Source organism: Crotalus tigris, unplaced genomic scaffold (genome assembly GCF_016545835.1).
Source record: "Crotalus tigris isolate CLP2741 ecotype Arizona unplaced genomic scaffold, ASM1654583v1 scf7180000020963.25688851:1431469, whole genome shotgun sequence".
Lineage (NCBI taxonomy): Eukaryota > Metazoa > Chordata > Lepidosauria > Squamata > Viperidae > Crotalus > Crotalus tigris.
In genome coordinates, this window is record NW_024098281.1 from 575,614 (window position 1) to 602,803 (window position 27,190).

General features: G+C 56.3%; 2 protein-coding genes across 8 annotated transcripts in view; one reads left to right on the forward strand and one right to left on the reverse strand.

The window, feature by feature from the left end:
* The window catches only part of RUSC2 (RUN and SH3 domain containing 2), a 49,629-nt gene extending 24,670 nt beyond the window's left edge, over positions 1-24,959 (forward strand). For 4 of the 7 annotated variants that reach the window (XM_039369003.1, XM_039369004.1, XM_039369002.1 and 1 more), the window contains 10 exons: positions 2,202-2,960; positions 3,351-3,539; positions 3,903-4,046; positions 5,181-5,257; positions 6,228-6,402; positions 7,316-7,421; positions 8,539-8,585; positions 8,913-9,723; positions 10,218-10,376; positions 11,072-11,543. In XM_039369003.1, the coding sequence (XP_039224937.1) occupies positions 2,202-2,960; positions 3,351-3,539; positions 3,903-4,046; positions 5,181-5,257; positions 6,228-6,402; positions 7,316-7,421; positions 8,539-8,585; positions 8,913-9,723; positions 10,218-10,376; positions 11,072-11,258 (2,654 nt within the window). In that variant the 3' untranslated portion in view covers positions 11,259-11,543. Of the gene's footprint in view, positions 1-2,201; positions 2,961-3,350; positions 3,540-3,902; positions 4,047-5,180; positions 5,258-6,227; positions 6,403-7,315; positions 7,422-8,538; positions 8,586-8,912; positions 9,724-10,217; positions 10,377-11,071; positions 11,544-23,881 lie in introns of those variants that run through there. The other 3 variants (XM_039369007.1, XM_039369008.1, XM_039369005.1) reach the window with 2 other exon arrangements.
* On the reverse strand, positions 12,203-19,871 carry FAM166B (family with sequence similarity 166 member B). Its single transcript, XM_039369010.1, has 6 exons — positions 19,721-19,871; positions 18,876-19,075; positions 18,311-18,462; positions 16,754-16,859; positions 15,876-16,079; positions 12,203-13,607 (listed from the first exon to the last, which is right to left on the reverse strand). The coding sequence occupies exons 1-6, from the start codon at positions 19,789-19,791 to the stop codon at positions 13,510-13,512; spliced, it is 831 nt and encodes a 276-aa protein (XP_039224944.1). The 5' UTR covers positions 19,792-19,871; the 3' UTR covers positions 12,203-13,509.
* Positions 24,960-27,190: the final 2,231 nt, after the last annotated feature.

The window sequence follows — 27,190 nt, forward strand, 5'->3', positions numbered from 1 at the left end:
CCCTTAAATTCTGTGCCTGCGTAAACTTGACATTTCTTACCCATATGGTTTCCCATATGTCCAATGGGACTGGTTCACCAAAGTTTTGGGCCCATTTAATCATACAATCTTTAATTAGTTCCGTTTCCGAATCCAGTTCGACTAGCACCCCATAAATTCTCTTAATATGGGCTTGTCTTTGATCCTTCACTTGCTTAATAAGATTTTCATCTTCTCTAAGAAAGCCCACCTTACAATCCACCTTCCATCTATCTGCTAGTTGCCTATATTGGAACCAAGAATAAATGAAATTTTCTTGTGCTAAATCCTCCCGTAGTTTTAATTGCCAATTTTGTCCATCCCATCTGAGTAATTGTCTATAAGACACCATATCCATTTTGACACCTCTTTTTATTCCCTCTATCGCATGCCAAGGTATAGCCCATAATGGTACTTTAAAATCATTTTTGTAGTACTTTCTCCAAACCCTAAGTAAGGAAATTCTTATAATATGAGATTTAAAAACCCAGTCCACTTTTTTGTTAAATATTAAATAGGCATGCCACCCATAGAGTAAATCCCATCCCTCTAGATGAAGTATCTCGAGATTTGTCAAGTTTACCCAGTCACTAATTATTGTTAAAACCGCAGCATCATAGTATAATTTCAAATTCGGTACCTTGAGTCCACCTCTCTCACGGAAATCTTGCATAATTTTAAACTTGACCCTTGGCTTTTTCCCTGCCCAAATAAATTTATTAACACCCTTCTGCCATTCACTTAAATTAATCTCATTCTTCAAAATCGGTAACATTTGGAACAGGAAAAGAAACTTAGGTAGAATATTCATTTTTATCACTGCAATTCTTCCCATGAGAGATAATTGCAACTTCTCACAATTCTTCAAGTCTTTCTGTACACTGACCCACAACCTATCATAATTGTTTTTAAATAGTTTTGCATTAGAGACAGATAACATCACCCCCAAATATTTTACCTTATTAACAATTTCAAAACCCGTCAAGTTAACCAAAGTCTGCTTCTCCTGAATAGTCATATTTTTAGGTAAGATTTTAGTCTTGTTAACATTAATCCTAAAACCCGAAACCAAACCATATTGATGAGTTAGCTGCAATAACTTTACTACAGAACTAATAGGTTGCGACAAAGTAACAACCAAGTCGTCTGCAAAGGCTCTTAACTTATATTCTTTTTTATTAACTTCTACTCCTTTAATTTCCTGCGAATCTCGAATTTTGATCAGCAATATTTATTCTATTGACTTTCAAAAGCCAATAGAATAAAAGGGAGTAGCACAGTTAAGGAAAAGGAGAAAAAAAATGGCGGACTGTGTTGTTTGGCAACCCCCGTGAAATGGTCGTTCGACCCCAAATGGGGTCTCGACCCACGGGTTGAGAACCGCTGTCGTAGACCAAGGCTTCTCTTGACAACCTACTTGACTTGTGGCAGTGGAAGGCACCTTGGCACCCTGTTTGCTGAGGACGCCTCCCCACGTCCTCCTGACGCAAGAGAGGGGGACAGATGGACAGTGGACAAGCCTCTCTAGGACCAGAGATGGAGGGGATGACCCTGCCCAGGCTTGAAAAACACCAAAAGGGGACTTTGAGGGACTACCCCCCCCAAGCCCTGAACTCTCCTTCTGAATCAAAACTCAGCAAAGGGGCTGGTTTGGGCACATGCTAAGCCAGTCTTAAACCTCTCCCCCCAGCCCTCCCCCCCTGCTTGGCCTGCTAGGTAAGGCAGTGGCCAGACCTTCAGCTGAGCTGGCTAAATGGGTTGCCTCAACTTGGCTATGATGGGGAATGATCAGCTAGGAGTCTCCCTACCCGGCAGGGTCTGGGGGAGAGGCCTTAGGGCAGGGGTAGGCAACCTTGGCTCTTTTAAGACTCGTGGACTCCAACTCCCAGAATTCCTGAGCCAGCCGTGCTGAAGGGAAAAGGAGAGGTTTCCATGCTGAGCCATGCTGGCTCAGGAATTCTGGGAGTTGAAGTCCACGAGTCATAAAAGAGCCAAGGTTGCCTACCCCTGCCTTAAGGAGTACATAACCTGCTGCTCTGAGGTGTGTGTGTTAGGGGCTGCCTTTTCTCCTGTGCCCCCACCCTCCAAGAATGCCAGCCCATCCATCAGGCTAAGCAGTGCAGAGAGCTGGGCTCAGCAGTGCAGGCCAGCTGTGCAACCTCTGCCCTCCTTCCCTTCTGCAGGTGGCGCAGCAGATGGCAAAGTGGTGCGCTACAGCAAGGACCAGCGCCCTACCACGTTACCCATCCAGCCCTTTGTCTTCCAGCACCATTTTCCCAAGACGTCGAAGAGCCGGGCCCTGCACAGCCATTTGGCCTCCAGCCTCTCCCAGCTCTACGGCCTCTCGGCCACCACCGCCACTCGCCCAGCCAGCCGACCCCTCTCCTCTGCTTCCCAGTCCTCCACCTCCACCGAGGGGCCTGTGGGGCAAGGCCAGCGTTCTGCTGATGGGGCGGCTTCTCTGGGCGACGGCCATGCCAAGAGAGGGCCAGGGCCGGAGACCATCCGCCTTTCCCCGCTGGGCAGCTACTCTCCGGTGCGCAACAACGTGCCTTTCTTCCAAAGCGGGGAGTCCTCCTGCTCGCCTACCCCAGAGACGCAGCCCCCCCGCAGCAAGTCCTGCCCAGTCTCTGCCAACCTCCTGCCCAGCACCAAAGCTTCCCCAGCTGCTGGCAGCTGTGCCACCCAGAGGGGTGCCGGGGCTGGTGTCCTGCACAAGCAGAGTGAGAGCTCCTCACCAGTGGCCAAGAAGGAGGAACCCCCAGGCCCCCCTGCACCACTGGCCAAGGACCGGCTCCTCGGTGGCTCCCTCTTGCCGTTGTTATCCGGTGGCTGGAGCCTGGCCAGAACGGAGAGCCACAGTGAACCCCAATGGAAGATAGGGTGCAGTGAGGCTGCCAGCTTCAGCTCCTTGGGTGTTGGCGTCCCGCGGCCCCTCAATGGTAGGTGGGCCTTGCAGGGAAAGGTTTAACTTTGCATGCCTGGAATGTATGTGTGTCCTATGGGTAAATAATGCAGATGGGCCTGGTTCTGTGTGATGGTCCATTTGTCATCTGACTCACCCTTTGACCTGAGACAAAGTGGGGGAGGGGGTGAAAGGCCTCTATTGGGCAGCGAGGCAGTCTGACCTCAGGGCCTCCTCCACCCCCCCCCTTTCTAGCCTCTATGATGATGCACTGGCCAAGTTGCTCCCCTGCATGGGGGGAGGGGAGTGTCTCCCGGGGTCTAATGCTGCTGCTGCTGAGTTGCTGCTCAGTCTGCCCCTTTGTCTCTGTCTCCTCCTCGGCTTCGGCTTTCCCTCCCCCGCCCCGACTGGCCTGCTGCGGCCATAGCCAACCACCTCTCTCTGCAAGCCTTGAAGTGGCGGGAGTACCGGCGGAGGAACCCCTTGGGACTGGACCGCGTTTCGGACCTGGCAGGGCTGACTGGCCACCTGGACTGGAAGCAGCCGGAGAGCAAGCTGCCCTGGAGAAACCCCCTGCTGGAGATGCCAGTTGGCCGCCCTGGACCCAGACTCCACGGTGCGCCTTGGCCAATGCAGGCTCCCCTTCTTGGCTCCCCTTGGCTGGTCAATATTGGTCAGCCCAAGGAAAGGGGGCTACGGGGGCTGTGGACCTGACTTGCAGCTCCCTGGAAGGGGGGGGGGCTGCAGTGTCCCCTGCCACCCATTGCTTATTTCCCCTGGCGCGGAGTTTCTGTGGGGTCAGAGATATCGTGGATGTGATTTATATCATATATTTGTCCAGGTGTCCTTGTTTCTTTAAGCTGCCTATTTCTTTCAATGCTCTAAGCCGCCCAGAGACTGTTTGGAGTCGGGCAGCCTCAGAGCCCAATAAAGTAATAGGATGGTCATGACATGCCCCGCCCCCCCGTGTGTCTTGCAGGGCCGGCAGTGAAACAGTCCCAGCACAGCTGCCCCGACTTCTTCCCCGACTATTTTTCATTGGCCGAAAAACCACCAGCTGAGTTCTGCCTGTCCCCGGACAGCAACGCGGAGTCTGTCTCCATCGATCTGTTGCAGAAGAAGGGTCAGCTTGGGGAGGGGTGGGGAATGAGAAGGGAGGGGGGCCCTGGGCCCTTGCACCATTCCAAGGTATCTTCCATATGAGCTGGGGTGCTATTTCCTGGGGATGGGGGTGGGGCCCTCCTCAACAGATGCTGTTTGTGGAGGTAGAGCAGACATGTCAAACACATGGCCTGGGGGCCGGATGCGGCTCGCAAAGTGGTTTCATGTGGCCTGCAAAGCCATCCTGGAAACAGTGGGGGAACGCCCCCCGCTGCCTTGGCCCTGGCCCAGGCCGGCCGGGAGCCAGTGTACAATTTTGCTGAAACGCATTCAGTCTTAGCTCCACAAGACCATCTGGAAACAGCGAGGAACCAGCCCCTGCCACGTTGGCTCCGCCCCCTGTGTGCATGGTGGGGAGGTGTCACCCTTTGTGAGGAACGAAGAAATGCACCATGCCTTGGCGCTTGCCCCGGTCCCACCCCCTTCTGCCAGAGACCCTCAGATCTGTGCCACTCCTGCCCAGGCGGGGCCCCACAGGCACCCTTGACGCAAACGATGTAGAGCTGGCCATGCCCACCCAGTAGGCCACACCCACTCAGGCTGCACCCACCCTGGCCACACACCCCTGCTCCTCCCCCAGGGCAACTGCAATGCTGATGTGGCCCTCAGTGAAATTGAGATTGACACCCCTGAAATAGAGGATGGAGGGCAGTGAGGAAGGCCCAGGACTTGGGGTGGGAGGGGTGGATCCTTTGGGCAGGGAAGAAATCCAGTATAGCCAGGAGAGGAGGCTCTAACCCCCCCTATCTGTTTCAACATTTAAATACCCCCAAATACATCCCTAGTTAAAACATGTGGCTGTTAGATGTGGACAGCGTGGACAGCGTGTTCGTGTGTGGGGCGGACAAGGAGTGGTTACAGCCTTTTCCCCTGCATCAAGCAGTGGGTATCGCTCCCTCAACTGCTCTGCTTTCAGCCCCCTCCCCCTTATGGCTTGAGAGGGAGGGAGAGTAAGATTCATTTGACACAGAAAAGCCCCCCCCCCAAATGTCTGTGGCCAGACCAGGCCCCCCAGAGCCCTAGACAGGAAGGAGGGGCCAAAGTGTCTGCTCGGCTGATGGGAAAGCTCAGCCTCTTTACTTTTTCTGTCCACCAGGTCTTGTCAAAGCAATCAACGTGTCCGTAGACCTCATTGTGGCCCATTTTGGGACCAGCCGGGATCCTGGAGTGAAGGTGAGCTGGCTTTCTTCTTCGCTTCCTCTCCCTTTAGTGCCTCCATCGTTCCAGCGATAGGCCTTCCCTGACATGTCCCTTTAAGGCAGGGGTAGGCCACCTTGGCTCTTTTATGACTCATGGGCTTCAACTCCCAGAATTCCTGAACCAGCCATGCTGAGGGGAAAGGGAGAGGTTTCCAAGCCGAGCCATTCTGGCTCAGGAATTCTGGGAGTTGAAGTCCACGAGTCATAAAAGAGCCAAGGTTGCCGACCCCTGCTTTAAGGTATGACTGTCTCATGGGCACTGCTAGTGCCCCCGCCACCTTGGGGCAGTTGAAGGAGGCAGGAAGTGGGATGGCCTTGGAAAAGATGGAAGCATCAGCCCTGAAAAAGAGGAGCAGGTGAGGAGGAAACTCAAGTGGGCTCATCTTGACCCTCTCGGCTACATGATCCCGTTATTATAACAATAAAAAAGCACTGCAGAAATTTATGTGGCCTACCTTTGAGGGCTGGCAGGCAATTAGACCAGAATGTTGGGCCAAGAGCTTCCCCCCCCCACCTCCACTACTTGCCTGGAAAGTTATCCTATCCCTGGTGCCGAGCCCATTGGGGTTTGCCTGGGGGCCAGTCCAGGGAGGGTCCCATTCCCCACTGGACTGTACGCCTTGTGACCGAGGCAGGTTCTTTGAAGAGCAGTGCCACTCCAAAGCCCCAGCTGAGCTGGGCTGCCTCCAGCCAAGCAGAGGTGTGGGGAAGGGTGGGGGCTGCTGCTGGGGTCCTAGGTGCTTCCTTTTTTCTCCTTTTGAAAGGAAAGGCGGAGCTTTACCTGCCAATCAACCCCCACCTTCTGCGTTGTTCCTGCTGAAGTCGTGCAGGGGGAAGGGGGAGAGGAAAGGCACGCTTTTACCCAGGAGGTGCTGGGAGGGGTGAGGGTGGGGGGGTAAGGCCAGGGGTGGTTCCCACCATTTGATCTCTCCTCTCTCCTCCAGGCCAAACTTGGGAACAGCTCGGTGAGCCCCAATGTGGGGCATCTCATCTTGAAGTACCTGTGTCCAGCCATCCGGGATGTCCTGAGTGATGGGCTCAAGGCCTACGTGCTGGACGTGATCGTTGGCCAGAGGCGGAACGTCCCCTGGAGCATCGTGGAGGCCTCCACCCAGCTCGGTATGGAGCTTTGGGGTCTGGCCTTCTGCCCTCCAGCACCTGCAGACCTCCAAGGCTGCCTTTTGCTGGGAGGCTCAGTCTGGGCCTCCGAGGGTTGCCTGCTCTCCTTCCCGCCATGGGAAGGCCCTGGTCTCCTTCCCAGCACTGGCCAGCCCTTGCCTGCTCGGCTTGTGGGCCTGACCCAAAGGAAGAAGCTGACATCCTTCAGCCTGGGGACGGGGGTGAGGGCTGTCCATGGCACCTGTGGCATTGCAAAGCAGGTAGGCTTGTCAGAGTGTCAGCCAAGGAGGGTGTCAACGCTGCTAACATTGGATGTTCTTGCTTTGACAAAATAGGAAGGCAGCCACTCTCTGTATAAGCTCTGCGGTATTTTTAGAGTTAAATTAGATGATGCTGGGAGGGGGGGAGAAAGAATGTGTGTGGGGATTAGTTAAGATAAGGAAGTTTCCCTTCCTTCTGGCTACAGAAGGAAGGGAAACTTTGCCCTTCAAACTAATTGGAGAATGTGATTTATGACTGCAAATTAGAGGAGGGGAATATGCTGTAATATTATGTGCTCAGGGGAGGGGAATTCAGATCTTGGCATCCTCCATGCTGTGCCGACACTTTGTTACACGATTAAAGACTTTTTAGGATAAACAATGCCTGGAAGTTCTTTGAAGTGTTTCGTTAATCGGAACCATGACAGAGGGTTGATCTGTCCTGCCCCTCAGCTGCTTAAAAGAGAATTGGTCACCAATCAGAGGCAGTGGGGAGCAGCGGGGGGGGGGGAGAATACTGGCTTGGGGGTGCATTCTGGTGCCCCCCTTTTGGACCTGAGGGACTGGGGGCTCCCATAACTGAAGGGAGCCACAGTGGCCAAGAGCTGGCACCCTGCCTGCTTTTCTGATGCTCCCCCCCTCCTCTTTCGCAGGACCCTCGACGAAAATCCTGCACAGCCTCTACAGCCGCGTCAACCAGTACCCGGAGCTCACCAGCCACAGCATGCGCTTCAACGCCTTCATCTTCGGCCTCCTCAAGTAAGCAGTGCTGTTTCCGCCCGCCCCATTGCGGAAAGGACAGGGAGGGCAGGGAATGTGGGGAGCGTCGCTTTGCTTCCGGGAAGAAGGCAGCGTGAGGGAGGGGTCCTCCTAGAGCAGTCTTTCTCAACCTCAGCAACTTGAAGGTGGGTGGACTTCAATGCCCAGAATTCCCCATCAGCCAGCCAGCCATACCTTAACCCTAACACAGCCATGCTGACTGGGGAATTCTGGGAGTGAAAGCCCACCAGTGAGAGGCCCAGAACGCTGGAAGGGAGAAAAGGCTGACACCAGAAACGAGGGAGCCTCCCTTAGCCATCAGCCTTCTCCTGATCCTAAAATGGCGAAGTAGGGTTTTGTACTAACATGGGGTCGGCAGTTAAAAGGACCGAATCTGCCCCAACTCCATATTGCTCCAAGGCGCCTCTGACAGGCAGGGCCAAGAGGCTCCGTGGCAGGAAAGGAAAACTGGCAAGGGGTGTCAGGGGCCCCAGGTGAGGGAGGCCAACAGCGCCCGGATGTCGGTCGAGGCGCTGTGTTTGAGGGAGGCAACGCCACACGAGGTTTCCAGTTTTCCATAATGAAGCGTGAGCAGCCTCCGTCCTTGGGCCAGACTGACCGTCCTTGGAGGTCGCTTTTCCCCAAACTGTGAAGTTTGTAAGCGAAGATGCAGAGCTTCATTTGACTCTGTTCTTCAACATGCCACGGTTCTTGTTTATTCTTAAGCAAGCATCCAGTTGCATACGTAGCTTACATACAGCTGCGCTGCCAACTATCATTCTATTCTTGGAGTCTCGTCCTGCTATCATTTTTCCACATTTTTTTTTTTTTGTCCAAATCAAGGCTGCAAACATACCTAGCAGTCCTGCCACCTGTTTTCCACCCAACTACAGCCCTGTGAAGTGGGTTGGGCTGAGAGAGAGAGGGGCTGCCCCAAAGTCACCCAGCGGCTTTCCTGCCTAACTCACCGCCTCCTGGTTCCTAGGCTAACACCATCACCATTAACACCATGTGGCCCAGTGCCTGGCTTGTGTCCCCCAATGGTTCCTCTTGCAACCCAGCCCTGGCCCGGCACTCCTGCCTGTTCTCACCCTCTCTCTGCTTTCTCCACCAACAGCATCCGGTCCCTGGAGTTCTGGTTCAACCACCTCTACAACCACGAGGGTAGGTCCTTTGCTCCTGACCTGCGTGGGGGAAGGCTGTGTGCTGGGGAAGGCTCAGGGATGTTGCCCAGAGGGTGGCAGATGCCCTCAGGAGGCTCATCCGCTCTTGACATACAGACCCCTGCCGTGCCGGTGGACTTGGCCACGTGGGCCTTCCTGAGCTTCTGAAAGAAGGCAGGAACGCTGCGGGGGGGGGCAGGGGAGGGATGGTAGGTGAAGCTGAGCAGCCCCGAGCCTCCTGATCGCCTTTGGCTGGCCTGGCTGGGGTTCTGAATGCTCGAGATGCCGGGGGGCCCTGGTGACGGTGCCCTTCTTCTCCCCCCCCCAGATGTGCTGCAGGCGCACTACCAGCCGACAGGCTTCCTGCCTCTCGCGCACGGGGCCTGCCAGGGCCTCTTCGAGGAGCTCCTGCTGCTGCTCCAGCCGCTCTCCCTGCTGCCCTTTGGCCTGGACCTGCTCTTCGAGCACCACCTGCTGCAGGTGGGCAGGTGGCAGCAGCAGCAGAAAGAGCTCCTGCGAGGCCAGCAGGGCCTGCTGCTCTCTGCCCACTCCACCCTACAGCTCATGCGCACCCGTGGCACCCAGCGGGCTGGCGAGGGCTCCCGGGGCCCGCCCCCCCTGGAGAGAGCAGCGCAGCTAGCCAAGGGGGGCCCGGAGCTGAAGAAGGACAGGCAGGCCAGCTGGTGGCTGCAGCTCACCCAGAGCTCCCAGGTCTACATCCAGGACTCCCCGGAGGGCGCCCGCCTCGCCCACCACGAGCGCAAGAAGAGGGCGGGGGCCAGGCCGGCAGAGGCTGCGAGGGGCCCTCCCCCGAGGGAGGGGGTGGTGGAGGGGGCAGAGGCCCCCCCACCCACAGAAGCCCCCCCAGTCACAGAGAGGCTCCCGGCTGAGGAGGCAAAGCCGCCCTGGAAGCCAGGCCCTCCGGCCAGGGAGGAAAGCAAGGAGAAGGGCCGGCCCTTCTGGATGGGCAGCCCCCCGGATGCAGTGTTGGCAGAGCTGAAGCGCAGCAGAGAGCAGGACCAGGCAACTGCCCTGGGGAAGGAGCAGCCCGCCACCCACGTCCCCAGCAGCGGCCAGCCCAAGTGGGCGTACCTCTTTGGTTCCCACCAGGCGCCCAAGGAGCCCAAACAGGCCAACAGGTACTGTCGCTGGCGGTCGGGGTTGAGCTCTGCCTTGGAGGGATTGTTTGGGGCTGGGGTGGGACAGCCTGGACCCTCAAGTGGGATGAACTGAGGATGGCCGACTTCCAGACTGAGAGCTGCGCCCTGGACTCTCCGGCCTGCGCAGTTCTTTCTAACAGCAGGAAGAGGAGCTGGTTTCTAACTCCGCCCCCCCCTTGTTAAATTGCGACTAGGGCGGGGCAGTGGGGTCCTTGTGGCCCACCATAAGAGAGAATTCTTACAGGAGACGTTGATAAAGAGGCGATTTGCACCCCGTCCCGGTTTGCTTTGTAGGCATCTGTGTCCTGAGCTAGGCTGGATGGGAGGCAGTGTTGCCCGGCTGCTTAGGGGGTGCAGCTGCCATCTTAGCTGGCAGATGTGCTGAGGGGACCTCACCTGGTGGCCCTCCGCCATTCCCAGGCAAAGCTGCAGTGCCCACTGCTCCCCCAGCCTGACTGCTGCCTTCTCTGCAGGATGCCCTCTGGCTGGCTGAGCTTGGACCGCTCCATCTTCCAGCTGATGGCCCAGACAGTGGGCGCAAGCATGTGGCGAGAGACCGAGACGGCACCCAAGCAGCTGCCCATAGCCAAGGGGCAGCCGTCGGACGGGAGGGCCTCCCCTAGCACCCCATGGTGAGTGCCTTGCAGCCGGGGCTGGTGTGGTGGGATGCCCCAATCTGCCTGGCTCTGCTCTGGGGCTGGCAGACCCTGGGCAAGCCCCCTTCTGCCACAGACCCCATCGCAGGCTGATGCTATGTGGCTGTCCTAGGCTGGCCTCCCAACCCCTTTGGGCAGCGGATCTGTGGAGGGGAGGGGGCTGCCGGCCCTTATGCGCTCTGCTCCTGAGCCTGCCGAGAAGCAGGATCGGGGCAGCCAGTCTCACTCCAGATTCTGCTGGCCGGACCTCTTTTGCGCTGGCTGTGGCTCTTGGCTGGGGTAACTTCTGGCACCATGCCCTCCCCGTTCCCTGACAGAAGAGGGTGGGCACAGCTGGCTGGCAGGCATTTTCAAAAAAGGCTGCCTGAGCATCTGGCCCTTGGAGGAAGAGACCTTGCAGGGTGTGTGATAACCCAAGAACAATGGAGGGAGTGACAAGTGGGGGGCAAGGCCGGGACTGGCTGCTGGATTTTAGCCTGGCTGGGGTGGGGGGGACCCAGTTGCTCCCCTGCAGTCAGCAAGACCCTTGATGGTTGGGGGCAGCGGTATCAATGTAGTAAAAGCTTTGGTTCCCCCCTAGGTGGGAAGGAAGCCGGTTCACACTGCCTGCTGTGTCTCCAGGGCTGGGTGGGGAAGTGCCCATCCTCTTCGGCATGCTCTCTTTTCCCCAGGGCGGTGAAGGCACTTTGCCACCACATTGCCACCGAGGCCGGGCAGTTGAGCTTCAAGAAGGGAGATATCCTGCGGGTGCTGGGCAGGGTGGACGCCGACTGGCTCCGCTGCAGCCGCAGGGAGGGAGCCGAGAGCGGGCTGGTGCCAATCATGTACGTCACCCACCTGGAGGATGCCGATTATTGATGGGCAGGCGATCCCTGATGGTGCCCAGGAGCCAAGCCGGCCAACAGGCCCCTCGCCAAGATTCGGCCAAGGACCCAGCTTCTCTTGCCTGCCCTGGGTGGGGGAGGGGGCTAATCCTCTCTGCCGGGGGTCTCCTGTGGCCAAACTTTCCCTTGCATGCGCCTCTCCCCTTCCTCTTCTCCAGGGCACCTACGCCTGGTCCAAACGAGAATGGGGCCCCTGTGATGGGCCCTCGGAGCCCGCTCCAGACTTTGGGGGACTGTGGGCTAACCTGTATTAACGTTGGGCAGGGGGAGGGAGGGCGGGGGAAGCGAGACGCTGATGGGAGCAGCGCGGCCTCTGTGCATGTGTGTGTGGACGGGGCCGGTCATAGTCGGTCTCTGCAGGAGCAGCTGATCAGTCGGAGAACAGTGGGTGACCAGCCAGCTTTCCCACCGAGGGTGGAGGCTTTGAAGACAGAAGGGGCACACAACAAAATGGCCCTCATAGCACAGGCCTGGTGGTGTCGATGGGCCCTCTTGACTAGATGGGGAGAGGGTTTTCGTGGGGGAGGGGCCGGAGCTTTCGCTGTTTCCTGGGTTGTGTTCTGACCATTGGGGAGGAAGGGGGCTCCCCTCCCCCACAGCCAGTGGGCAGTGCCAGTCAGTATTTGGGGCTGGGCTGGGTGGGGCTCTTGCCTGCCCGCCTCGTCCCCTCAGAGGACACAGATGAGAATGCAGGCCTCAGTCCTGCCGGTGTTGCGAGGGTGGCGCCATATTTAATTTATACTTCCGGCGTTAGAACAGGGTGTCTCGCCTTTATTTATTTCTTTATTTATGACACGTATTAATAAAAAAGGTGCTGATTACAAGCTCCCTTGACAGACATGCCTGATGATTCCCCCCATCCCGGCTTCTTTGCAGGGCCAAGACATTGGTTCTCTCCCCCCCCAAAAAAACCCCTAACCCCCAAAAACTCCCTCCCATTTACACAATTAAGCTCTTTTGATGCTTCATTCAGAAGGAATTAGCTGGACTGGTGTCCCTTTGGAGGGGTCACTTGAAGAACCCCAAGGAAGGCAGGTCAGCCTTTACGTGCCCCGAATGTGCTGTAGCAGTTGGAGAAAGGGGGAGGAGGGAGGGGGCCTTCACTCTGCCGCAAGCAGGACAGGATCCCTGCCCAGTGAGTGTGCCAATGGGCCCACCTTGGCAACTGAACTCACTCTTTTCAAGCTCTTGGAATCGAATGTGCCCTACACTAACCCAGCAGGCTGCTTGGGCATAAAACGCACTAGGGTTGGTAGGCCTGGTGTTTTACCTAACCAGGTTAGGCTTGGGTGAACCTGCCACAACTGAATGTTGCTTATTTCCAAGAAAAATGGCCTTTATACCCTTCACCCAAGTCCAGATAAAGAGCAGCCCCCCTTTTTTTCCCCTTGGTGCCCACCACCCTGGCTGGCTGAGGAATTCTGGGAGTTGAAGTCCACAAGTCGTAAAGCTGCTACTGTTGAAGAGCCTGCTGTAAAGGGTTCCTTCTCCATGGGCAGCACCCTTTGGGCAGGCATGGCAAAGGTGCCAGGGATCAGCTGGCAGAGAACTGGCTGGGGGCCTCTGATCCTGGGCACTCAGATGGTGTGCTCTCAGCTGCCACCTAAAATGTGCGAGTTAACCCCACAGGTTGCGATGATGCAGTTTGCCGTGGAGTTGGCTTGTTTCTTGTGCCACCATTCTGGCTTAAGAGCCTGGGAAGCCATGGTTTGACCTGCTGTTGAACTGTGTCCTCCTAACAAACTCTCTGTGCTCCGTGGCTGTCCCTGGGAGGTGGGAGGGCTGTGCTGCCAAGGTAGACCCATGGCCGGCACCGCCTTGGACACACCCCCTCCCACAGCACCCCAGTGCAGCAACCACAATGGGGTCTAGTTATCATCAAGGGCAGCCCCGCCTATAATGGATTGCGATCACCAAAGCGTGGGTTAACATTGTGAGGAAGGCTTTTGCCAGGACCTGTAGCAGGCTGGTGAAAGGCCCTTTGTGCCCCAGAAGGTCAGAGGGGGATCTAGATGCCACCCGAAGAGAGAAGGCAGTTGCAGTCCACATGGTGAGGGGGTACAGCTGGCCTCCACTGAAGTAGAACAGGCTCCACTTCTACCTCCTTCACACCCACCAGCTGCCGGGTCTGTCTGGAGAGCCTCTGGCACCAGCACCCCAGGGTCTGCCTTACGCGGACACGGCCCACCCAAGAGTGGGCCTTGGGGAGGGAGCCACGGATCCCCCTACTGTGTGACATCCAGCACCTGCTTCTCAAGGGTGGTTTGGCCCAGGGCGTCATGGGTGAGATGGCCGTAGGTGTGGCCGAACTGGAATTTGTAACCTGGGTTTAGAGAGAGGGGGAGAGAGAGAGAGGGAGGGAGGGAGGGAGGGAGAGAGAGAGAGAGAGAGAGAGAGAGAGAGAGAGAGAGAGAGAGAGAGAGAGAGAAGTAGTGACCACTGTGGGCCAATCCGCAGCCACAGCTAATGCCATCAGTGCCCGGGAATCTGCAAAGGAAGCTGGGAAGGAGGCATGGGGCCTCTGAAGGGGAAGCCGAAGGAGGCTGGCAGATGGACATAATGGTGGGCATGTGATTGACAGCGCACTAAGGCGCACTTCCCCAGTCCGTGAGCTGCAGGTGGGCACAAACGTGGCTCCTGCCTTGGGAACGGGGTGGGGAGGGGAGGCACTGACTGCATATGGGACTGGGGATTTCCCCCTCTGTTTCTCCTCCCTCAGCAACACCTGCTGGGGAAAGCCCCCTTCCCCCTCCCTCTGGAGGAATGTACGCATATCCAGAAGAGCTTGCTTGGACAGCCGCCTGAGCAAAAGGGGGCAGCGTGAAGGGCTCTATGACTGCTGGGTCCGTTGGGGTTCCTGAAGGAGCCCCAACCTCTGTCTAAGATCTGACCAGTTGAGGGGTTGTAGACCCAGCGGGGGGGGGGGAGGAGTTCTGGATGGAGCAGGAAAGAGGGGCTCATGAGGAGCAAATCAGCTGCAAGGCTGCCAGGGACAGTCCTGCTGGTCACGTGCCCAGAAGTAGCCGTGCAGAAGGCAGAATGAGGTCCTCACGCCCACCAACCCAGCTGCACAAAGCCCTTCTTGGCAGAAGCCATGGAAAACGCCAGGGGGGACATACTCCAGCCATGTGTTGCTGGCAGAACGGAACTTCCTCTCCTGCCAAAAATGGGGCACTGAGGCTTTTCTAAGGGCCTGCTGCCCACAAGGCTCTCCTCTGAGTGCCTGCAGCCCACCAGAAGGGGCCCCTTCCCCCCCCCTTCTGCGGAACAACCAGAATAATGTTCTGTGTGCATAAGCAGAGCTTTGGCCTTGTGTGTGTGTTTTGTTTGACTGCTGCCAGGTGCCTACCAAGGGGAAAGAAAACAACAAAGCCTGTTCCCTGGCACAGGCGGAAGGGGCATAGACACCCCCCCTCCAGGACAGAATTCATGGCCACCAATGTGGGGCTGCATGCTAGAAAGAATTAGGCACAGCAGACATGCCCTCGTTTTCTAGGGAAGCCACAATGATCACAGTCACACATGAGGCTTATCTAGTTACTATAATCCAGAGTGCCGAAGTACAGTTTGTTTCATGGGGTCAAAAGTGTGGTGAGAAAAGTGTTGTGAGCTGCAGCTGTGTCCTTCTGAATCCAATTAGCCTGGGGCAGGAGTGTCCAATCTTGGCAACTTTAAGACCTGCGGACTTCAACTCCCAGAATTCTCCAGCCGACATGGAGACCACAAGTCTTAAAGCTGCCAAAGTTGGACACCCCCAGTCTAAGGGGCTCTGGGTTAAATGACCGCTATCCCCTTAGCAGCATTTTGTGAACAGTCATTCAAAATTGGACAGTCCGAAGGCCTCTGAGACAAGGAACTGAGGGGGGGGGGCTGAAAAGTAGGACTCTCCTTGCCCTCCAGAGAATGCTGCTGAGCTGGTCAGCCTCAGTGGGCCTGCAGGGGCTTGTGGACTCTGGCATGTTCTGGAGGCCCAGGGCAAGGACCCTCCGTCCTCCCGGGTGGGCAGCCTCTGGTTGGTGTGGCACTGGGATGTCCAGTCCACTGGTGAGGTGGTTTAACTGGATTAGTGGCTGTTGTCCCAACTGAGTGAATCGGCTGCATATCTCAGGGCCCCCAACCCATAGCTGGACTGCCTGGAGCTCAAGGGATCCTCCCAGAGAAGCACTGGCACCCTCTGCAGCTGGGCTGGTGGGAATCTGTGCAAAGGTGGATTTGGATCAGGAATCTTCTTTATGGGCCTCTCAAGGGGGCTGTGGAAGAGTCCGCTCAGAAGGCGGCCTGGAGGGTGCGAGCAAGCCTGCCGATCCCTGGAGTTTCTGCCTGGCCAGTTGTGGCACAGCAGTGCTTCATTCCACGGGCACAGACTGGGAGGGGTGCAGCGGGACTGTGGATGCTTGCCACTCCTGCCAGTTCCCATCTCTGGCATCAGAGGTGCAGCAGAGTAAAATCCCACCTCCGGTGCTGGGGCTGCTTCTCTGGCAGGAGGTCAACTTGCCCAGAGCCGGATGAAAGATGCCGGGGCCGTGCAGGGTATGGTGGGGAGGTGCAATCCAAAGGACGGGGGAGGGCAAGTGGGGGGAAAGGAACTCACCTGGCACGAAGCCTCTATAGTGGGGAAGGAGGCCCCTGTCTGTGGGGTATGTCTTGGCCAGGGGCGGGAGGGGATCCCCCCTCTGCGAAGAGCCTTGCCCCGTTTTGTGCAGCATCTCATCAAACTCCATCCTTGCCCGCCGAGCAAGAATGGGGTAGCTTGCTCCAATCAGGAACTGGAGGCGAGGCACAAAGCCGGTGAAGCCTGCGCGACAAAGTCAGGGAGCTTAAACCTGCAGGCCCCTCCTGCAAGGGAGCCCAGCCCTGGCCCTCCCGCAGGTGGGCAATCTGGGCTCAGCAGCAGCTTTGGCTGGTTCCCACCAGCCAGGTGTTTCTGAAGCTATCGGCATCAAGTTGTCAGCTTCCCCAAGCATAAGACTCCCTCTCACTTTTGAACCCCCAAACACATACCACAATTGTTCCCGCTAACTGCCTCTTTCTCAGAAGGCACATTTCCACAAATTGCCTCCAAGTAAATCCCCTTAACTGGTACCTCTGGATTCACTCTCCCTCCACTCGGTCTTCTCGGCCAGCCCCTTTGCTCCCAGGCTGCCTTTGACCTCTCTGCCTGCAGAGCCACAAACCCTGGCACCCTGTGCCCCTGGCCCTAACAAACAAGGCCCTGAAACCCCCAAAGAGACTCGCAAGCCCTGGCTCTAAGTAGGCTGTGGCAGCAAGGAAGGGGGGCAGCAGAAGCCGCAACTGGTGCCACACCAGAGGGAGGGCAGGGAAGAAGAGGCTGGGAAGCCCTAAGAGCACAGATATTGGCTGCTTCTGGCCTGGTGGGAAGGGCCATTTCAGCCTCTCTCCTGCGAGCGAAACGCTCTTACTCTCTGGGACATGCTTGCTTCCTTCTCCCCTAGGACTCAGGAGCCTGACCTGAAACAAAGGTTCTCTCCAGCGCAAGGGGCGTTCCTGGGGCCTGGAAAGCTGGGGTGGCGGCAGCAGCAGCAGCAGTCCCAGTTTTGGGCAGGGCAGGGAGAGGCTAGGAGCAGAGCAGAGCCAGCCGTGAGTTCCTGGAGGCCTCTGAACACCTGACAGCTCCTCTCAGTGAAGCAGCATCTGGCAGAGGAGGCAGAGGGCCCCAAGAAGGGCCCCAGAAGAGCAGCACCCTGTGGTCCCATGCACTGCCTGCCTTCAAGATTGGAGGCAGCTTCTAGCATAGGTCTTGAAGGGTTCAAATGCTCTTTGTTTTTCATTGTTGTTGTTCTGGGGGACACCCATGCAGAGAGACACAAAAAGCATCAGGGAGGGAGGAAGGAAGGAGAGGGAGGGAGCGAGGGAGGAAGGAAGGGAGGAGAGGAAGGAAGGAAGGAGAGGGAGGGAGGGAGGGAGGGAGGGAGGAGAGGAAGGAAGGAAGGAGAGGGAGGGAGGGAGGAAGGAGAGGGAGGGAGGGAAGAGAGGAAGGAAGGAAGGGAGGAGAGGAGGGAGGAAGGAAGGAAGGAAGGGAGGGAGGGAGGGAGGGAGGAGAGGAAGGAAGGAAGGAGAGGAGGGAGGCAGAGGAGAGGGAGGAGGGAGAGAGGAAGGAGGAAGGAAGGAGAGGAGGGAGGAAGGAAGGAAGGGAGGAAGAAGGAGAGGGAGGGAGAAGGAAGGAATGAGAGGGAGGGAGGAAGGAGAGGGAGGGAGGAAGGAAGGAAGGAGAGGGAGGGAGGAAGGGAGGCAGAGAGGAAGGAAGGGAGGAGGGAGGAAGGAGAGGGAGGGGGGAAGGAAGGAGAGGGAGGAAGGAAGGGAGGAAGGAAGGAGGGAGGAAGGAGAGGGAGGGAGGCAGAGAGGAAGGAAGGAGAGGGAGGGAGGGAGGAAGGAGGGAGGGAAGGAGGAAGGAAGGAAGGAGAGGGAGGGAGGAAGGAAGGAAGGAGAGGGAGGGAGGAAGGAGAGGCAGAGAGGAAGGAAGGGAGGAGGGAGGAAGGAGAGGGAGGGGGGAAGGAAGGAGAGGGAGGAAGGAAGGAAGGAGGGAGGAAGGAGGGAGGGAGGGAGGCAGAGGAAGGAAGGGAGGGAGGAGAGGGAGGAAGGAAGGAAGGAGAGAGAGGGAGGAAGGGAGGGAGGAGAGGAAGGGAGGAGAGAAAGGAAGGAAGGAGAGAGAGGGAAGGAGGAAGGAAGGAAAGGGAGGGAAGGAGAGGTTTTGAATGGGAGACTAAAGCACCCTCCTCATGTCCCCCTACTCAAGCCATGACCCAGCTGGGGACCCTCTGCTGGGGTGTGAAAGGCAGGGGAAGCCTTCATTTGCACAAGCTTTGGGAGGAGAGCTCAGGCTGTGCCCCTTTTTGTCTCTACCTCAAGCCTCCTCTGAAATGGGCAGGCATGCCAGGGACCTCTCCCCCTCACAGCTGGGGCTGGAGGAGAGCCCCCTCAGTGAGGGGATTCAGCCCTTCTCCAGGAGATGCTCTGGAAGTCCCCAGACCCACCCCTTGGCCTACACCTGCCCTGCCTGCCACTTACTCTGTTTTCCAGCTGGGGGGCTTTGGTGGTCTCCTTGGCTTGGCCCCGGCCACGGTCCCCCTGCTCCTGCTGGGGCATAAACTCCAGCCAAGCCTGCCTGCAGATTTCTCCGTAGGTCTTGGCAAAATGGTGCTGGGCCCTGGGAATGAATCCTGCCAGGAGACACAGGAGAGCCGGAAGAAGGCAAAGTGAGGCACTGCGCTCAGCTAGGAATTTGTACCTGGCTTCTCTGCTCTGGGCAGTGCCACCACCATGGGGCACAGCTGATGGGCTGGTGCCCTTTCCCCACCCTCTCAGATAGAGGGAGGACTGGCTTGCTGGCACTGGGAGCTCTGGCCCCATCTGAGGTGCTCAAAATTGATGGGGGGGGGAGGCTGTGTCTAGGCTACCCCCCACTAGGACACCCAGTGTAACCTTCCCCTCCCCCCTTTGCTTTGCTGAGTCCCGACCATCCCCAACTCCCTCCTGCAAGGGACCGAGAAATGTCAGCCCCCTCCCCCAATTCTTCAGCTGGCCCGCCTGACACTCTCAGCTGGGGGAGACCCGACCTGCCAGCGCCACTTACCCGTGTAACCCGGGATCGCGCTGCAGCCTTTGCCCCGGGACCCCCGGCCGTGCCCCGGTCTCTCCTTTGCGGCGCAGAGGGAGCAGTTGGGCTGCAGGAGCAGCCGGCCAGAGCGGCTGGGGGCGGCCAGCAGCTGCGAGGTCAACTTCCCGTAAGTCCGCCCCAGGGTGAATTTGTAGCGGGGACAGTAGCCGCCGTAGCTGCAAGGACAGGAGCGGGAGAGGAGACCCCCCCCCCCGCCCAAAGCAGCCGTCAACTTTCCTGCCCGTCGGCGCTCCCGGGCTCACCGGCTCTGCGGCCCTTCCCCCCCCCCAGCCCCGCTAAACTCAGCGGCCGGCCTCATACTGGCCCCGTTGAACTTGCCCGAAAGCCAGCCGAGAGCCGGAGCGCAGAGCTCCGCAGCCGCCGCCGCCACTGCCCCGCTGAAGTCGGGCTCTTGGCTCCGGCCGGAAGGTGTTGGGGGGGTTCCCGCCGCTTTCCAGCGCGGCGGATTCCGCGGGCGGAAGGAAAGAGGCGCCCTTCTTCCTCGCCGGTTTCACGCCCTCCTCCTCCTCCTCCGCCACTCGTGCACACGCGAGGAATCCGCCCGCCCAGGACTCGCACGCTGAGCTTCGCCCTCGAGTTGCTATGGAGCAACTGGCGGAGGAGTGGGTGGGTGGGGGCTGTTTGCGCGACCTGGAAGAGATCCCCTCCAGCGCCCTGCCTGGACATTGCCAACCGGCCTCCCCATTGCGGGAGCCCCAGCCAGGCTCGTCCCCCTGGGCCCCACTGCCGTGGAGGCGCCAAAGCCAGGCCCGCAGAACGGCCAGGGGAGCCGGGGGAGGGGGACACGGGAAGACACTTACCCAGGGAGGTAGTGGGGCTCTGGGGTCATCAGGACCTGGCTGAGTTTGGGGGCAAACGCCGTTGAGGCCATGGTTGGTGGAGCGGCTGCCCTGAGCCCTGGCTGGGAAGGGCTTTGTATGTGTTGGGGGAGGAGCCGGAATGGCAGCTGCTGCCCAGGGGAACCGTCGCCAGGCAGAAGCTTGCCAACCTTGCCAGGCAGGGGGATAAAGGCAGGCCACCAGGCGCAGGGACTGAGCGCAGACCAGCCGCCTGGTGCATGGATGGTGGTGGTGGGGGAGATCTTGGCCGCCTTCAATGCTGGGGGGAAAGAGACCCCTTTCTCCCCGCAGCAGCCTTTCGTTAGAAGTGCCTCAGAATGTGCCCCTTCTTCTCAAGAAGGGCCAGACTGGCAAGGTGCCCTCTGCCAAGGTTGCTGGGTCTCCCTCGGAATTTCTCCTTTGGCAGCCTGCATGACTCTGGGGGCAGAAAGGCCAGGGCTAGTAGGCAGGTCTGGGAGGAGAGGGGGAGGCAGAGCAGGGAAGGGCAGCCCCCTCTCCGTCCCCACAACTCAGCCAGCAGCAGGGGTAGCACAAAGGAGGTGGGGGGGGGGGAACGGGCAGGGCCAGGTTGGCACCGCCTGGACATGCCAGCTGAGAAAGGGGCTGAGGGGAGAGGTCAGAGCAGGGCTGGGATGGGCTCCTCTTGGTAGCTGTTCTTTCTGTGGGGAGCTGAAAGGGGCAGGAGGAGGGCTGGGCCCCTCCCCTTCAGAAGCCCCTGGAAATCAGCCTTCTGCCCTGTCCAGGCTGAGAGAAGCTGCCAAAGCCTTGAAGCGGGCAGCGGGTGGAGGGGAGGGCAGGCTGGAAAATGAAGTGGCCAAGCAGCCTCCCTGCCCCTTCCCCTTTCAGAACCCCCCCTCCTACCTTCAGCCTTTCTTCGCTACCCCCTCAGTTCCTTCTGCCACAGATTCCTGTTTTGCTTTGGAGTATTAACGATTTGCTTTTGGAGGTCCATGCCGTGGGCTTCTCCAGGGAGTGTTGCAACACCACAGAGATATCACTGACATACACACACCCCCACACCCACACACATGATGAGGAGGGGACACCAGCCATTGGAAAGGGAAGGTGTGGATGCAAGGGTCTGGGGGCAATTGAGAGAATCGGGGTAGGGCTGTTAGCAGCAACAGCAGCAGTCTGAGTGCTGACCCACTCTTGGAGATGTTTGTTAGGCTACTGAGCAGAAAGCGTAGAAGGGAAAACATTTTGGGGGTGACCGGTAGGGGAAGACCTAGTGGAGCCCTGGGCAGGGGTGTTGGGGAGTGGAAAGAAGCAGTTGGGGTTTGGCTTCCCTCCCTGGATCCAGCTGGTGGCACCGCTAGAGACCTTGGCCCAGGCTGCAGCTCTGGGCAGACAGCAATGCCATTTCCAAGATCATCTTCACTTGGAGATGATGGATGGATGGATGGATGGATGGATGGACAGTCAATCCTGGCATGTATTAGGAAATCCTGGCTGAACAAGGATGGAAGAACTGTCCTGTTTTAAGTCCTCTGTTAGCCCTAACCCCGAAGTGATGATCCTCCTGGAATTTGTGACGTGGCCAGAGGCTCTGTCAATGAGGTGGCAGGCTGTGGGTGACTGTGGCTGAGACAGGTTGGGGATCCTCTCCCGTGCCACCTGCTTTGCTACGTGGCAGAATCCTTGGCCAAGCTCCTGCACCTGGAGGTTGAGCAGACGGGGACTCTCCCCAGGGGTTGATGCTGGATGACCGCCATCCCCATCCTCAGGAGTCCTTGGCCCCGATGGTGGGCTCCTCCAGATGGCTGTAGCCTGACCTGCCCAGGTGGTCACACAGTCGACCTATTTTATTTCACAGCAACCCAAAGGAAGTTATGCCTGTCCTGTGCTGTGATCAGGTCCCTCCCAGAACCACATGGAGCTTTCTCTGCCCCCCCCCCCCAGAGCCACAGGCCGGCCGGCTAGGGGAGGTCTTCCAGGCAGAACACAGCCAAGGATTCTGCCACGTAGCAAGTGGCACAAGAGAGGATCCCCAACCCATCTCAGCCACAGTCACCAGTTTGGGGGCCTGCCCCTATCTTCCTACTGTGAGCTGTTTGGGTAACGCTTCCCTGATGAAATTAGTCTGTTTGGCTCTAATCTGCCTTCTGACAAAGAGGCTTTTTGGAGGATTATCTGGGTTGAGGTGAAGACAAGGGGAGTGTTTGTACATGGATAAGGACGGTAGCAACCAGTGTGAAAACACCGTCCAGGTGCAAGTTGGCTCATGTTTGGTAGGAACCACGGAGATGACCTTGGGAGAAGGCAAGAGGGGACAGCTGGCAAAACACGGACCAGGCCCGGTAAGGGAGGGGGTATCGGAGGGAACTAAGTGGCTCTCTTTAGGACAGTGGTTCTCAACCTGTGGGTTGGGACCCCATTTGGAGTCGAACGACCATCTCACGGGGGTCGCCAAACAACGCAGTCCGCCATTTCCCCCCCCCCTCCTTTTCCTTAGCTGTGCTACTCCCTTTTATTCTATTGGCTTTTGAAAGCCAATAGAATAGACTCTCTTGAATAGAGTCTAATTCTATTGGCTTTCAAAAGCTAATAGGAATTGTCCAGGCTGTCTCTGTCCTGCTGAGCCCGCCAAAAGTCCCATTCTGCAAACGGTGCTGTGCCAGTTGAGTAGTCCTCGACTTACGACCGGTTGAGTAGTCCTCGACTTACGACCGGTGGGGGGGAGTCGCGGCAATAAAAAGGTTGAGAACCACTGCTTTACGACAAGGGCAGTGGGGGTGGGGGGGAAGAAAAGCTGCCTGGCTTCCCGGATTCTGTTTCTAGAGCCCTGATCAACAGGGCAGTCCCAGGATTTCAGGGGCGGCCTCTTCCTGGCCTTGCCCCCCCCCCCGAAGGACTGACCTGTTCCTGCAGGTGGGAGGTAAGAGGTTGCCTGTGCAGATGCCCCCACTATAGAGGAGAGAGACTCGGTGTCATTTCTCTCACGGGCCCCTCCCTCTTTTCTTTAATAAACCTAAATAATGCCCGAGAAAAGTGCCTGGCACTCTGCCACTCCATCCAGCAGAGCTCGTTAGAGACGGGTGCCCTCAGACAGAAGCATACACACGGGAGACCCTGCCTGGCCTTGGCATGAAGGCTCCTCCCCAGCACCAATTTATCCACTTTCAAATCTTGCATGGGGTGGGGGGGGGGGCTTTCCTGCCAGAAATATTGCTGGAGGGGCACTCTGGAGAGTCACAAGGATCCTGGCAAAGGGCTGGCCTAAAGGACCCTCCGGAGCCGCTGGTCAAGGCCAGGAACCCATCGGCTGATTTTGCGCCATGCGCCTGGAGCCCAGCAGGGGGCAGCAGTCTCTCCGTTTGAGCAGCTTCTGCTCAGCTAGAGATCAGCTAGATCAGAGGGTCCTGGTGACCCTCTTAGCCAGCCCTCCTGGGCCCAGGACCTGGTGCAGCCAAAGCAGCCAATGAGTCTGGCAGCACTTCAAGGAGCCCTGCTTGTCCCCCCCTCCCCAAAGGGTCCTCAGCTCTGCTTCCCAAGCAGTTTGAGCAGGGATCATCAATGGACGTTTAGCTAAGGGTGGACGAAGGTCGGCAGAGGGTGTCCTGAGCACAGTGGCTGTGTCCAGCCAGAGCTGCTGAAGAGAGTCTGGCTGAGCTGCTGCTTTGGGCAGCCGTGGGGTTGTCTTGCAGCCTATTTTGACCACTCCTGCTTTCCCTCTTTTTTGGGGGGAGGGGGGAGATCTGCGTAGAAAGATCAGTCCACCGACTAATCTTTGGGGTTCTACCAAGAGGGTTGACCAGAGAGCTAGTTTAACCTTAAGTATCACCAGCCCTGATATTCCCTTGAGGCTGTCTGACTGGACCTAGGACAATTCTAGCGGTGTTCACGGGTCCAGTGAAGCCCTGGGCCCCCGAGGAACTGCTTCAGATGGACGAAGGGCACTAGGGTCATGCGCAGGTTTATTTTCAGTGCCTGTCCGGACAGACACCAAATCTGCCTTGTTACCAAGCCATTACACCTGGAGTTGAGCTTTTCACCGAGTTGTCTCTAAATTATTGATCAGCCAAGGGATATCCTGTTCCACCCCATACTTCAGCTTACAGGCTGACTAACTCCTTTGTCCAATTTCATTTCATTTTGACATTTGATTTTGCTTTGATCCAGCTCATTTTTAAAAAGAAACCTCCCAACTGAAGGTGCCGCGCAGAAGACAATTTGTTCAACTGGCTGCAAAGACAGGGACTTCCAAAAACCTCTACATGGAGGGAAACTGAAGGAGAGAGAGTTGTGCTACTTGCCCTGACCCCAGAAACCCGAAGCCAAGAAGCTGGTCAGGGCTGAATTTGACCTAGATGAACATCTGGTCCTCCTTCAGGATGTGGAGGCAACGGGGAGGGGGGGGGGAGGGAGATTTGACACCACTCCTTTGTAGTAGCTCCTCTTTCTGCTGTGCTTGGCGTTCAGCTGCAGGCGTTTTGTTGATGTCCCTTGGCACAGGACTTGTGCAAAGAGTGAGTGGGGATCTTCAGGTGAAGATGGTGATGGTGATCTCAGCGGGAAGGAAGAGGATCCATCGGGCAGACAGTGATTGATTTTCCAGTTTTCTCTGAAGATGGACAGGAGCGAGCAGAACCTCCCCCGTCCATAACTGGGGTGGGGGAGGTCAAGACCTGGGAAAAGAAGAAAGACCCACGCTCATTGCACTGCACGCAACCTGGAGTCCTCAAAGAGATCAAACAGAAAAGACATCCCACAACACAACGCTTATTTGAAGGGGGTCTCTTTCTCCTGGGGCCCCAAAGTCTCCCTCCTGGGTGCTGGATTCAGGGGCTCCCCCCGAGGAAGGGGGGAGAGGAGGGGCTGTGAGGAAAAGCTGGTCCCTCCCTGGTCCCTTTCTCTGCCTCTCCTTCTACGTCTGGATTCCAGCAATGTTACCAGCCACAAACTTCCACCCCTGCATGGCGACCTTATGGTTTGCGCTGCCTGGAGCACCTGGAGAATTTTGATGAATGGTCCTCGACATACAACAGTTCATTTAGTGACTGTTCGAAGTAACAACAGCATTCAAAGAAGTGACTTACGACCGCTTTTCAGACCTATGATCGTTGCAGCACATGATCCAAATCAGGGTCACATGATCCAAATTCAGACGCTTGGCAAATGACTCACACTTATGACGGTTGCAGCGTCCCGGGGTCATGTGATTCCCCCTTTTGTGACCTTGTGACAAGCAAAGTCAATGGGGAAGCCAGATTCACTTAAAAACCCATGTTATTAACAACAACTGCAGTGATTCCCTCAATAGCTGGAGCAAGAAAGGTCATCCAATGGGGCAAAACTCACTTAACAATCGTCTTGCTTAGTGACAGAAATTTTGGCTCCATTGTGGTCATAAGTTGGGGACTACCTGTACAAACATCTAAGGCATAAATATCATCCCAGAGTTTTCCGAATAGGTCTGAGTGCCCCCTTCATCTCTTCTTGGTTTTGGGGTGTTAGGCAGCAGGACGTCACCTTGGAAAGTAACAGACTATTCTGGACATCCTGGCTTGTACACGACAGCTGGGTGTTCAGGTAGTCCTCGAGTTACAACTGTGATGGAGCTGTGATGATGATCATAAAAAGCTCAGTCTTGTGACCAAACTGATTGTGTGTCTTTTTTGAGGGACAACTGATCAGCAAATGGCATTGGGCCGCTATGGGCCGCTACGAGTGCAGTTTTGCTGAAAATGCGAAATAAATGCTGGGTGCCAAGGGCCACAAATGCAACCCGCTTGCTGAGCACCCAAAATGTGGTCATGTGTTTGCAGGGGGGAGTCGACTACCAGACTGCGTCCAGATCATTAAGGTTCCCCAGGTAGATCTATTGAAACTTCAGATGGTCACTAAGCGACAGGTTGTAAGTTGAGGACAACCTATATTCGATAAAATTCTGCTTTAGTTGCACTTGTGAAACTTTTTAAAACTAACTGGAACTTCCTGTGCTGGGCCTGTGGCGGTACATGGAACAGGTATGGCCAAAGCAGTGACCTTAACCTTCTTACTCTGCCACAAAGAAGAGGTGGGGGGAGGGGAGGTCAGCCTCTTCTCCAAAGCACCTGAGGGCAGGAGAAGAAGCAACAGATGGAAATTAATCAAGAAGAGGAGCAACCTAGAAATAAGGAGAAATTTCCTGACAGGGAAAACAATCAGTGGAACAGAAGTTGCCTCTCGAAGTTGTGGGTGCTCCATCACTGTATGTCTTAAAGAAGAGAATTGGACAGCCATTTGTTTGAAATGGGACAGGGCAGGGGTAGGCAACCTTGACTCTTTTGACTCATGGACTTCAACTCCCAGAATTCCTGAGCCTGTGGGTGGATTAGAAGACCTCTAATTGGTCCCTTCCAGCTCTGTTATTCTGTTTGTAACCTTACATTATTATTATTATTATTATTATTAATAATAATAATAATAATAGGCTCCTTGGGTGCAATTCCAAAACAACTGGAGCACCACTTGAACACCATTGGTATTGACAAATTCGCTATTAGTCAATTGCAAAAGGCGGCCTTACTAGGAACTGCTTCCATCCTGCGACGATACCTGTAACACCATCAAACATCCACATCTGCCTATCCCAGGTCCTTGGTAAGGACTCGATAGGTAAACAAAATGCCAAATCCAGTCTGAACATCTGGCTGACTGTGCGATGATCCATAACAACAACAACAACAACAACAACAATAATAATAATAAAGTTGGAAGGGACCTTGGAGGTCATCTAGTCCAACCCCCTGCTCAGACTGGAAACCCTATACCATTTCGGACAAATGGATGTCCAGTCTCTTCTTAAAAACTTCCTGTGTTGGAGCATTCACCGCTTCTGGAGGCAGGTTGTTCCACTGATTAATTGTTCTAACTGTCAGAAAATTTCTCCTTAGTTCTAGGTTGCTTCTCTCCTTGGTTAGTTTCCATCCGTTGCTTCTTGTCCTGCCTTCAGGCACCTTGGAAAATAGCTTGACTCCCTCTTCTTTGTGGCAGCCCCTGAGATATTGGAACACTGCTACCATGTCACCCCTCGTCCTTCTCTTCATTAAACTAGACATACCCAATTCCAGCAGCCATTCCTTATATGCTTTAGCCTCCAGTCCCCTGATCAACTTTGTTGCTCTTCTCTGTACTCTTTCTAAACATCTTTTTTACATCACAATGACCAAAACTGGATGCAGTATTCCAAGTGTGGCCTTACCAAGGCCTTGTAAAGTGGTATTAACATTTCATGTGATCTTGATTCTATCCCTCTCTTAACTGAGCCTTGATTGACAATAGGCACAACAGGCAGCCCTGGTCAATATTTATGGCTCATCAGATGATGATAGAGACATGGAATGCAAAATATAGAAAGTGAATTAACCAATAACATTAAATGTTTGAACTGGCATTAAAGAGCATTGTGTGTGGGGACGGGCAGGGTGTGTGTGTGTGTGTGTCATG

Coding starts and splice junctions, on each gene's coding strand:
- FAM166B (XM_039369010.1), bottom strand. CDS start 19,791: ATGGCCTCAACGGCGTTTGCCCCCAAACTCAGCCAGGTCCTGATGACC. Junction 16,860..18,310: donor CCCCCCAGCTGGAAAACAGA/GTAAGTGGCAGG, acceptor CTCTGCTCCTAG/CCTCTCCCTGCCCTGCCCAA. Junction 16,080..16,753: donor GGAGAGAACCTTTGTTTCAG/GTCAGGCTCCTG, acceptor TTTGTCGCGCAG/GCTTCACCGGCTTTGTGCCT.